The 11,655-nt window shown below is 41.3% G+C and overlaps 4 protein-coding genes across 4 annotated transcripts in view; 2 read left to right on the plus strand and 2 right to left on the minus strand.

The window, feature by feature from the left end:
* The first annotated feature begins 3,383 nt into the window (after nucleotides 1-3,383).
* LOC106106499 (out at first protein) lies at nucleotides 3,384-5,514 on the plus strand. The gene is made up of 6 exons (XM_013287082.1): nucleotides 3,384-3,638; nucleotides 3,708-3,821; nucleotides 3,954-4,088; nucleotides 4,248-4,428; nucleotides 4,522-4,664; nucleotides 4,856-5,514. The coding sequence occupies exons 1-6, from the start codon at nucleotides 3,555-3,557 to the stop codon at nucleotides 5,006-5,008; spliced, it is 810 nt and encodes a 269-aa protein (XP_013142536.1). The 5' UTR covers nucleotides 3,384-3,554; the 3' UTR covers nucleotides 5,009-5,514.
* Nucleotides 5,515-5,868: 354 nt separating this feature from the next.
* Nucleotides 5,869-6,539, minus strand: LOC106106539 (28S ribosomal protein S21, mitochondrial). Its single transcript, XM_013287136.1, has 2 exons — nucleotides 6,270-6,539; nucleotides 5,869-6,107 (listed from the first exon to the last, which is right to left on the minus strand). Exons 1-2 carry the CDS (start codon nucleotides 6,441-6,443, stop codon nucleotides 5,991-5,993), a joined length of 291 nt encoding a protein of 96 aa, XP_013142590.1. The 5' UTR covers nucleotides 6,444-6,539; the 3' UTR covers nucleotides 5,869-5,990.
* Nucleotides 6,540-6,879: 340 nt separating this feature from the next.
* Nucleotides 6,880-11,609, plus strand: LOC106106373 (WD repeat-containing protein on Y chromosome-like). The gene is made up of 12 exons (XM_013286951.1): nucleotides 6,880-7,231; nucleotides 7,504-7,695; nucleotides 7,892-8,003; nucleotides 8,208-8,365; nucleotides 8,707-8,883; nucleotides 8,955-9,134; nucleotides 9,288-9,521; nucleotides 9,685-9,937; nucleotides 10,107-10,243; nucleotides 10,332-10,420; nucleotides 10,926-11,120; nucleotides 11,197-11,609. The coding sequence occupies exons 1-12, from the start codon at nucleotides 6,977-6,979 to the stop codon at nucleotides 11,369-11,371; spliced, it is 2,157 nt and encodes a 718-aa protein (XP_013142405.1). The 5' UTR covers nucleotides 6,880-6,976; the 3' UTR covers nucleotides 11,372-11,609.
* LOC106106376 overlaps nucleotides 11,471-11,655 on the minus strand; it is a 4,469-nt gene continuing 4,284 nt past the window's right edge. The window contains exon 4 of the mRNA XM_013286953.1: nucleotides 11,471-11,474. Within this exon, the coding sequence (XP_013142407.1) occupies nucleotides 11,471-11,474 (4 nt within the window). The remainder of the gene's footprint in view (nucleotides 11,475-11,655) is intronic.

An 11,655-nucleotide genomic window follows, 5' to 3' on the forward strand; every position in this document is an offset into this window, starting at 1 on the left:
GGAAGGTTGCGGCCGCCGGATGCTCCAGGTGCAGCCCAGACTCCTCCATCAGCAGCGCCGCGCTCCGCCTGCGGCCGCGCACACCACGCAAACATAAACCTCTAAGTTTTAAAAATACAACTAAAAAACGAAAAATACAATAAATACATAGTTATACCGTATGAAGTGTTTTTAATATCCATTCTGAGCAAGTTCTTACGACAGCATAGTATGAAATAAAACAATGGTCGAATTGCAAAGGTCGAAAAACCGAACTTTATCTCGATACTCGATTTCGCCACATCATAAAGTTGGCAGTTTTAATAGAGACATTACAAATTTAAGAAGATTCTAAGACAAGTTGTTAGATCGCAACATTGGTAGTTTAAATGTTATTATGAATACAGGTGTGACAGGTGAGGTGGGATGGATCGATCCAGGGCTCCCGCGATCCGACGGGAATAGCTGCGGCCGGCGGGGTCGCGGGCCGCGGGGGAGCGGGGGAGCGGGCGAGCATTGTTTACAACACAGACACACTGGCTTGCTTTCTGTTAATGCCACCTAATTTATGATTGGTGGATCTAATTTATGGTGATTAATTTTCTGTAAAGGCCTAAATATCAACACAAAGTTTAATTGTTCTGGCGTATGTTAAGACGAGGGTAAAAACACAGGAAAACCTAAGGAATCGCGTATATTATGAGCTCACTATGATCTTATCTATAATTGTTAAAAACTTTAAACTAATCGATAGAAATAATTCGATTATATCATTGTACAATATCTAATATTAGATGTAATTAAAATACTGAACTACAGGATAAAGACAGAGGTATCGATTGCGTCTCCAGGCGGGCGTTGATCAGAACGTCCGCCAGACGGGCAGACGAGCAAAGGGCGGGCCTCGCGGAGTTCGAAACCTATTCAATTGGGGAGTCAACGCACTCTCTCTCAGAGACATTTCTTTGTTCAAGTTCACGTGTAAAGAATAGTATTTAGTGTAATTAGGGTGTAAATTTAAAAACAAAGACAAATTGCCACAAAGACACGAGGATTTCGTAGCTTGATGGATTTTTCACTAGCACGTTATTTAAATGCTTGAGAAAATTAATATCTACAAAAAAGCTTATATGTCGATCAAAATTTTTCTGTTTCCGTGCGATCTTTCGCGAGGCACCGAGATTGCTAGTGTGTAACTGCCCTTATACCAATTATGATAATATACAAAGTTTACTTAATACTTTATCAGTAATTAACCAACAGACCTAATACATTACATATAATATATTGATTAATATATGTACATACATTTCAATGTCATATAGTAATGAAGTCAGCAGCAATGCAACCTTGCAAGTTGCTGCAAATTGAGCACAGACCATACAAAGCAGTTGTGTATATTTTCATTTAATTCAATAAGGAGTTTTAATTTTTGCACACCCTCAAGATGTGGTAAGGTTTAAGAGAGACCTTGACCTGATAAATGTCCATCTTCTACTTTATATATTGTTGTATACATAATAATTCTTTTTTTACTTTTAGAATGATATATTAAATGGGTCACTGAAATATTTGGAGAATGCAACATCATTTAAATCAGCCTTGTTCTTATCTCATGTTAATGAAGAAATGCATAATTAGGCTACATTCTAATATTTTATAAATAAAAAAAGTGCTGCCGGTTTTATTTAGAAATAAGATAGAGAACAAATAAGTGTAAAGTTTTTGTTAAACTAATGTGGGTTTAATTATAAATTGTATGTTTTCCTATTCCTATGTCAAATAAAATGTGCACATGACATGACAAAATATAACAATAGTACTAAGATTGTTACTAACAATAGTCATTGTTTATCTTTGTTCCGAAATGTCGGATATCCATAACATGTATGTAATTGAATGTAAGACTCCCTGTACCTCAAGTATTTCTTTTGTCACTTTTATGTAAGAAAGTAGCAAAGGCAAAGGCAGACCTCCTGTTACGTGACCACTACCATGTGCATCCCTACAAGCTATTAAGTACATGTGTTGCCTCACCTAGTCGCCATTAACAAGATAAAGAGGAGACAAATAGAAACAACTAACAAAACATTTGAAGCATTCCAGTCTTTATCTTATTAGAATGACATGGCATAGGGAAGAGATCTAGAATTGAACAACTATTCCTTCAACAATCGGCCAAAATGATAAATTATTAACTTCTTGCTGGTATTCTATGAGTTTCTGGGATTGCTAAAGCCGAGCTAGTTCATCAATGCATATAGCATGTCGGTGATCCAGTCTCTACTACCAAGAGCTGGAAATGAGCTACAGATTGTTTCCTAATTAAGCAAAACAAAAAAACTCACTCCAATCCTATGGAGAGCAAGTGTTGGCCGATGAGACGCACAATCTCCTGGTCTGTCTGGCTCATGCGTCGCCCCGGCGGCTGGAAGTCGCCGTTGGTGGCCACCGCATCACCATTGACGTGGTGCTGAGCGCCCACCGCGCCGTTGGCGCACGGCTGGTGCATGGCCGCGGGCTCCGGCGACAGCCTGCGGGTGCGCTTGCGCGGCGGCCGCTGGCCTGCGCCCTCGTCGCCCGACTCACTGGAGGCCAGGCTGGCCCTCTCGGCTGCGCGTGCTCGCCGCGCTCCCCGTAGCGCCGAGATCACGAGCGCGCTCTCCGCATCCGCCGCATCGGCCTCGACACCTTGCTCTTGTGACGTCACGGCCGCCCGCTACGCACCACCCGCACTCAATGGACCATCTCCCTTTGTTCGTGCCTACAAAACTATGCTTCTCGATTGTTCGCGTTCGCTGCTTAAGGAGATTACCCAATCGACAAAAGATTACTCTGAAGACTATGCAGTAATTCAACACTCCTACGATATGTACTCTGGTTCACAATGATCTCTAGCGTATACAAAAATCAGCTGAAAATGAAACGACAGCTGTCTATGTGCAACATCGCCCTTCCTTTCCGATTTAGATGACGTTCGTTTCATCGTTTGTTATTCCGTCGCACATCGGGAGGAATCGTATTCGTATGCAATATGATGGACTAAAAATAGAAAAATCATAAAAGAAAAAGCAATTTTATTTAATTTTTATTTCAATTTTAATTTTGTACTATAATATAATTACTTCTAAATGCTATTTGAGAGCGGGTAAAATAAAACAAATAAGTTAATATTAATTAATATCAAATTAAACCTTGGGAGGGCCAAATGGGAAGCGTTGTAACTTTGTAAGTAAAACGGAACATTGCTAGAAATAACTGACACTGACACAGAATTTGACAATGACATTTGACGTAATATAAAAAACAGAGAAAAATACAAACGTTGCTTTTGCTCATTTTACATTTTATAATGTTTTATATTTTACTTCAATAAGTAATTACAATTAATTAGTTAGAATAAATACGATACATGTTTTAAAACAAAAATGCGCAGTATGTATGTATTTAGGAAAAAAGCTAAGTAATTTATAAAATATAAGGGAATATATATATCACTAATAACAAGATTTACTGTTTTGGTTTGGACCCAAAAGTGAAAAAGTATTTGTTATGAATGTTTCTATAAGAGGAAAATGCAGTTACATACAAGTTTTATTTTTCTTTACACCCTATTTCAACCAATTAATTTGCAGCTTCTAATCAATGTAAAAAATCAGGTGTGAAACTTTCTATAATTAAATAACTTTTGCAACTAAATACATTTATTAAACTGTTGAGTTGTGCAGGGTGGCGATGTTATGCAGGAGAATATAACAGCAAATGTGTCGGAAGATACTGTTATACTAGATTTTTTGCGCTTGGATGGAGTTTATGTCTCTCAACTTGTAGACTTTACCAATGTAAGTGACTCTGATGTGAAGAAATCGACAATGTGCAAGCACTTCTGCAAGCATCATCTGCTTATATTTCATTGTATATACATTTTAATTCTATCAACTGAAAATATCACAGTCATGTTAATATCTGTTAAGGAGGTGGAAGCTATGAAAGTGGTGATACCAGCGGAGGAGGAACTGGGTCAAAGTGGATTCCAGACTCTCTGCTTCCTAACTCATGCTGCACAGGCTGATTTTATTGCACCAGATGCTATGGCTAAACTGAGACAGGTTAGTTTAACTACTTGACCAATATTTGTAACTTTTTTATTTCCCTTTTTATACTATAGGAAACCTTTCTAACTTTACTAACATACTCTTTATTATCTTGCAATGAAAATGTACTGAAGGCTTTTGTTATCGACTGATTATTGAGATTTTATATTATAGAAAAACCCAGGAACAGTCCGTGTAGCGGAGGAGGACAAGGGGTGGCGGCAGACGACAGCGACGGCATGGGCGGGGCGCGCCGTGCGGCTGCTGTCGCCCGCGGCTGCGCGCCACTGCGCCCCCGCCAGGGACCATATCTACTTAAGGACTGCTGATCTCTCCAGATGGGCCCCCAGGCCAGGTACTTCATTCATACTTCATTCAAGGTTCATTTTATTCACATAGAATATTCATTATATTCCCCCACTGATCAATGTTTGCAATTTCCTTCTAGGTATGTCGCAGTTATCATATTCAGCAGAAGTAACCCCGTTTCCGGCTAATGCTCTGTCTGCTGACACATCTGATGGCAAGCCGGGTGTTGGCCCGTGTGTAGCAGAGAATGATACTTCAAAAGAATGTATTTGTCACATAGAGGTATGCAAATTGATGGCTATACTTAAAAAGTAAGGGATTCATCAGAAATATTTAAAAGTGACCTTGTACGAGCATGCCTTAAGCAATTCATTAAATAAACTTATAAATCTATAATCTTTGCATTCCTAGGTCAGGGGTTTGAGTTGTTTATGTATTTCAAATTTAAAGTTTATATTAACAATAATATTCAGGTGTGTGTGAACTGGTATCCCTGTGGCCTGAAGTACTGCAAGGGCAAGCCGCAGGGGGGCATGAGCTACCGTTGCGGCATTAAGACATGCCACCGCTGCTACCGTTACCACTACTACGTACTGCGGCGGGACGTCTGCCTCACTTACACGTGACAGTGCGCCCACTGGCCGCCGACCTCTCTGTGTCAAATGGGCCGACTACTTACTCACAGTGCAGACTCCTGACTTTAATACAAGAAAATCTCAAGATTTTTTATTGTGTTGTGCCTCTGATTTGTCCTGTTAGTTCGCTTTATTATTGAAAAAATTGTGAACCTATGGCAAATTATTTCCAGTGGAATTACTACACTGGGTTCTATGATTGATGGATGATGTGCTTTACATGTTTAATTACTGTTTGTTAAGTATACAATTGCTTTTTACAGACTACTGCCATTTTATTGAATTTATTACCAAAGAATATTACATTAACTTTTGATATAATTTTCTTAGAATTAATATGATGTACAGCTGTTCATTGAGAATGATGAGTGCAAAATTTACCATAAATTTATTATATTGGTGTGATGATGTTCTTGTTCTTGTATATAAATGCTGTGGAATTGTAATGCTATATGTTAAGAATAAAACTTTTTGTATGATGTTTATTGATTTCTAAATATTTTGTTTTATTGACAACTAGCTGTTGCCCTTGACTACACATGCCTGAAATAATAAAATATAGCCTGTTAATACTGTAGCTTTCTAATGGTGAAAGAATTTTTAAAATCGGCCCAGTAGTTTTTGAGTTATTTCAATACATACAAAAATACAAACCTTTACAAAAATACAATTCTTCTTTATAATATCAGTATAGGTACCTTTAGTTATTATTTATAATAGTATAGTATTGTATTGTATTTCAATCACACTCTATAATACATAAAAAAACAAACCACATACATGTAGACTCACCCTTCTTTGTATTCATAATGTTCTACTAACTTAATATTGAGGGTAGTAAAAGTCTTAAAAGTTGTTATAAGATGTTTACATTATATAACAGCATATTTGTTAAAAGTAAAAAGTAATCTTTGTAATTCAAATTTCCTAACTACGATTGGTTTTCACTAGATTTAAATTATCAATTTCAAAATTAATGACATCCAGGGAATGGCTCGTGACGGTTTTTTCTAAGTACAAAGTGAATTTTCCTCTCCATGTCTTCATTATAAATTGCCTTGCATTTCTCATGGTTCACTCGTCGCCTTGTCTGTAAATAAAAACTATTATAAATTTTGCGCTAAGTACATGTTAACTGAATTAGGTAATAAATAGTTTTGCAAAGTTAATAATTAAATATTCAGTTAAGGTTTTACAACTAAATTTGGGGCGTCAATTACCAAGAATTTTATATTTATCAAAACAAACTTACTTGGAAAGGTTTTTCATAATATCTCGTAAGACGAAACTGCTCCAAGATGCCTTCTTTGCCAAGAATCCTGTTCACGAGTCTACAGGCGTCGTCTACGTTGTTGTTCTTTACAAATACTGTTCGAGCAATAAACGAAGGATGTCTGTTAGCAAGAAGTTTAAATGTCAGGAACATTATTGTGATATATGTATTAGTTTAATAATTTAAATAAGGGTTATAGGAGGTTAGAGCGATAATCATAAACATCAAAATAAAATGTCAAAACGACAGGACAGCTGTGTCCCAAGTGACAGTGACATGTAGGATTTTATGCAGTTTTATGCAGAGTCAATTAGGTGAATTACTAGAACATTAAACATTGAAAAACCTATTAAAATCAAATTAAAGTGATGTGTTGTAATTTTAAGACAAAATCCAAATATTAATAATATTAGATCTTGGCGTCTTACTGATCGTTTTTAAGCCATGTTTATGAATGCTCGCGGATCCTAACTATTGCTTGTCTTTATACTTCACATGCACATCATATAATTCATTTAAAAATTAAATATAAAATCTTTGAATTTTATTAATCCACTGAAATAATCAGTACCTATACAAACTATTTCTTTACACTCAACCGGTTTGTCATGAAATTGACAACAATATTCATAAACATTGTTTTTTTTATGAGTTTGTAATAACTGTAGTCCTATTGAGTAGCAAAAATGGCAAACGATAGCGACATGAGATCGCTGCTGACGATGTCGTCGAGCATCGAAGGCAGCATGTCCCCGCAGGTCCGCAAGTGGAGGAACATCCCGCTGCACGAGCGGTGTTCCATGAGCGACATGGTCAAGATAAAAGAAGTCTTCGAGACCACGTACGGGAATAAGCTACTTCAAAACGAATTTAGAAATCTCTTAAAAACTCTGCTTAACGTAGAATATGATGATGAAGAGTTTAAAATACTTTTTATGAAGGTAACTAGTCGCATAGTACTTGCAGGCGATCCTCTAATCAACCAATCAAACTTATTTGGCAACATATGTAGCTGATTAGATACTGATGATTAACATGGGTGATTAAAGAAAAGAAAAGAAAAACAAACTGTGCAAAAAAGTACGGACCAAGAGTCTATAGAAGTTAATAAATAAAAAATTAAATAAAAAAAAACAAACAGCGTAGACAAAATATACTTAATGCAACTGACGACGATATTATTGGATTACATAAGAGCTTAATATTCTTTAAGATCAATACGAGCCGCGACGGTGAAATCAACTGGGACCAGCTGGTGTCTCACCTGCTGCTGGGCCACTTCGCCAGCGACCAGGAAGACCAGGGCGAGTCACTTCAGCTGCCTATCATGGGCCTGCCGAAGATTATGCGCTCGCAACACCGCCATCCCATCTCTAGAATATGCTTTTGTCCAGATGTTGCTAAAGTAAATTTAATTTTCGAGTGTTAAGAACGAAACTAAGAACTGCAGGCAATATTCGAGTATAAAAATAGATAATACTAGACCAAGACAATGACTAAGACACCGCAAATCTTCAGTTTCCTTAACCTTAAATGGACAAAAACATGAATATTTAAGTATGTGTCTAGTGATGGTAAAACGTAGCGTTATACCGTGCCAGGATCGTAGTACGGACCCCATGCAGGGCTGCTATGTGACGGCCAGCCGCGATGGAATGCTCAGCTGGTGGTCGCTGGACATGGTGCGCCTGCGCAGCGCGCAATCTACATGCCGTAACTATCTGCCGCTGGTTATTGTTCCAGTTCTCCACTATAAAAATGCACTTGCAGCATTAAAAAAGAATCAGATTTCCGATTGCATACAGACCATGATTGTTATATTACTATCTGTAAAACGTTATAGTTCAAACGTAATATTATTATAGACGAAGGGATACATAGATGATGTTTATGTGAGATAGTGAGTGTTGGATGCAGCTGCGCTGAAGGTGCGCTCCACGTGGGTGACGGACCTGGCGTGCATGCCAGACGTCAACATCGTGGTGACCAGCTCGACGGAGCGCGACTTGCGCTTCTACGACTGCAGCGCCGGCACCTTTACGCTCAAAATCATCATTTCAAGCTGGGAGTACATGGTGACGTAAAATAAATATTCAAAATTTTGAATAACCCCTTCATCACTGACCAACTTGTAAACAGGTAATGAGACTTGTGAATATAATATCGATTCAATCGATCGATTGATTCGATCGGATCAACGTATCACGACGCAGTAAACCTGGACGTTATTATGTAAATATCGAGTAGTTCCTATAAATTAAGTAAATCTAATGCGATTATTAGCAAAATCTTTTGGACGTGACGAAATGAGAAAAACTTATAAGTAGGGAAAATAATTTAATAAAATATATGATTGTCTCGTTACGTTCTATGTAATACCTTGAATAAGTAAATGACTGTATAATTGATGTGTCAGATAAGTACAATGTACTACCACTTCGACAAGGACGAGCGCGAGGACTGCCTGCTGGTGTGCGGCGACGTGGGTGGGTACGTGCGCGTGCTCCGCTTCTCGCCCCTCATGCGCGGCCCCTTCCGCAACCAGCCCGGCCGAGCGCTGCAGCAGCTGCGCCACGTGGACCTGCAGAAGCGGGTTCGATGCACATGCACACACACCACATGGTAATGGAAGGTGAGCGGACGCTGTAGCTGGTTGTCTTGCAGCCGGATCTGCTGGCGGAGCTGCAGCTGGTGGAGTTCCCGCGCGCGCACACGGACTGGGTGCGCCAGGTGTCATACTACGCATCGCTACATTGCGTCGTGTCGTGCGCCACGTGCCCCGACGCGCTGCTCATGTGCGACCTCGCCGCCTCCCGTACTCACAACACCTTCCACAATGAAAAGGTTTGTTGACAGTCTAGCGGTCGTTTTCCGACAGCACAGTAAGGTAGCAGCCAATTCTGTGATCGATGAATAATTTGATACTTGATATACAATGTGGCGCGTACGGGATAGGCGGTATGGATCTCGTGTCAGTGAATGCATGTGTGCGGCCAGGGTATCCAGTGCTTCGCGTTCGAGGAGGAGGCGCACGTGTTAGTGACGGGCGGGCCCGACTGCTGCGTGCGCGTGTGGAACTCGTTCGTGTCGACGGCGCCAAGCGCGTTGCTGCAGGGCCACCGCGCCGGCATCATTGCGCTAGTGCTGCAAGACCGCGCGCGCCGCGCCTACTCCCTGGCCAGGGACCGCACCATCAAAGTCTGGGACCTGCAGGCGCAGGCTTGTCTGCAGGTATAAATTTCAACAAACTTTTTATTCGATAAAGGAATACATAGGGCTAACATATTGGTGGAGCTCGCAGGATACAACTAGACGTAGAGGCCAGAGAAACTTGTCAACGTTTATGTTGTAATCCTAGTGAAAGTAAGATCGTTAAACAGTTTTCGCTCGGTAGACTTACATCGACGTTCCGCCGCAAATCGGCGAGCGCACGCCGATCTCGGCGGTGTACAACCCGGCGACGCGCGAGCTGCTGCTGGCGGCGGTGAAGCTGGCCGTGCTGGTGCTGGACGAGCAGCTCAACCCGCTGCACACGGACGGCTTTACGCACTCCCGCGCCGTCTCCAAACTCCTCTACAACCCACTCTTCAAAGTCATCATCACGTGCGGCATGGACAGTATCATTATCAACTGGGATCCTCTCATCGGTGACCTTACTGTACTCATTAACATAGGAAAATATTTTCGTTTTCCTAAGTGAATGTTTAACGTTAAAACGAATAGTCTCAATGGAACATCACCGTAATTTTGGAAAGCTTACAAAATGTTTAGCATTTAGCTTGAAAGTTTGCTTGCATGGTGTACGCGTCGCGCCAGGCAAACGCAACGTGGTGATGCGGTCTGCGCACACGCGGCTGCTGCACGGCGAGCTGGTGCCGGTGGAGATCACGGCCGCCTGCTTCGACCCCGCGTACCAGCTGCTGCTTACTGGCGCCCGGGACGGCACCCTCAAGGTTTCCCACACTCACTCGCACATAAAAGAAACTGTACCGTTTTTCGCAATAAATTAGACATTTCATAAGGGTGAGGTTTGCATGGCAGACGTGGAACTTCAACACCGGTGTGAGTCTGCGGTATTTGGAGATCGAGCACATGTGCGAGGTCACCAGCTGCTTTTGGATCGAAGGAAGGTAAACAAAGTGAAGTTTTAATTTGGATTTCATACAGTAGAGATGGAAGATTAATTTGAGTAACTTAAATAGTGAATAAGTGATTTTAATGAGACTACTTATACCTGACAACTAAACTCCTTCTGATATACTTAATGGATCCATCCTTTACGAATCGCCCTTTAGCAACACTACCGTTAGGTATTGGGCTGCTTAATTGTCTGAACTTTTTTTTGGGTTGAAAAGCATTTTTCCTGTTCTGGTCTGGGCCGGTCCAGGTCCTGTTGGTTATTTCACTGCGGGTTGGTTGACTTCACACATATCTTTAAATATCTTCTCCAAAATGTGTAAGTTACATCACGATGTTTTCCTTCACCGTAAGAACGTCGGGTAAATTCTAGAATCGAAAATCACATTGGTACATGGCGGGATTCGAACCCAAGATTTATTATTACAAGTCAAGTGATTAAAACTCTGAGCCACCGACGCTCTTAGATTAGATTACGCTTAAAGAGAATCGCATTAGAATTCTAGCGGTGGGGTGGAACCGGCACGTGACGGAGTTCGAAGACCAGGGGCTGGCGACGCAGGGCAAAAGCTGGGAGACGCGGCACCGCGACGACGTGCTGGCGGCCGCCGTGCGCATCCCGCTGACCATCGCCACCGCCTCCTACGCCTCCGAGTTGCTGCTCTGGAAGCTCGAGACCGGCCAGCCTTACAGGTGGGCCCGGCTCGGCACCGACGGCTTCTCTTTGTCATCAAATTTCGCCGTAAACACTGTCACTCGTCGTACTTAGGAGGTTTTCGTGCACGGAGCCGACGTTGCGCATCAAGATGCAGTACAGCAAGCGCACCGCCTCGCCGCAGCAGCCCGCCGCCGCCGCGCCCCACGCCCACAGGCCCTCCGCAATATTCCGTCCGAGGTCATTTATATTTTTTTTATTCTTTCAAGAGCTAAAACATCAATTCTAAGTTCCGTGTAGTGAAAATTTGTGTAACCGTCTAATCGATCTTCAAACTTTGAATAATGATGCGCTTTACAAAAATGACTCAGTTTCATAATAGTTATATTCACCTGTGAAAAACCAGTACCGGACCTCAAACACATCAAAGACCTGAGGGACGCTGAAAACCTGTTTAAGCTCACATCGATCTAAATAAAATCAGCGGCCGATCGCCCGAAGATTGTTGTAGATAATATTAGTAATGGTTGTCAGCGTGTGCGGCATCCGGTCGGGGCGCGCGCGGCGCGTGTC

This window comes from Papilio polytes, unplaced genomic scaffold (assembly GCF_000836215.1).
Source record: "Papilio polytes unplaced genomic scaffold, Ppol_1.0 DF822178.1, whole genome shotgun sequence".
Taxonomy (NCBI): domain Eukaryota; kingdom Metazoa; phylum Arthropoda; class Insecta; order Lepidoptera; family Papilionidae; genus Papilio; species Papilio polytes.

Coding starts and splice junctions, on each gene's coding strand:
- LOC106106373 (XM_013286951.1), top strand. CDS start 6,977: ATGGCAAACGATAGCGACATGAGATCGCTGCTGACGATGTCGTCGAGC. Junction 7,232..7,503: donor TTAAAATACTTTTTATGAAG/GTAACTAGTCGC, acceptor ATATTCTTTAAG/ATCAATACGAGCCGCGACGG. Junction 10,421..10,925: donor TGCTTTTGGATCGAAGGAAG/GTAAACAAAGTG, acceptor GAATCGCATTAG/AATTCTAGCGGTGGGGTGGA.
- LOC106106499 (XM_013287082.1), top strand. CDS start 3,555: ATGCAGTTACATACAAGTTTTATTTTTCTTTACACCCTATTTCAACCA. Junction 3,639..3,707: donor TAATCAATGTAAAAAATCAG/GTGTGAAACTTT, acceptor TGAGTTGTGCAG/GGTGGCGATGTTATGCAGGA. Junction 3,822..3,953: donor AACTTGTAGACTTTACCAAT/GTAAGTGACTCT, acceptor ATATCTGTTAAG/GAGGTGGAAGCTATGAAAGT.
- LOC106106539 (XM_013287136.1), bottom strand. CDS start 6,443: ATGTTCCTGACATTTAAACTTCTTGCTAACAGACATCCTTCGTTTATT. Junction 6,108..6,269: donor ATTATGAAAAACCTTTCCAA/GTAAGTTTGTTT, acceptor TTTTATTTACAG/ACAAGGCGACGAGTGAACCA.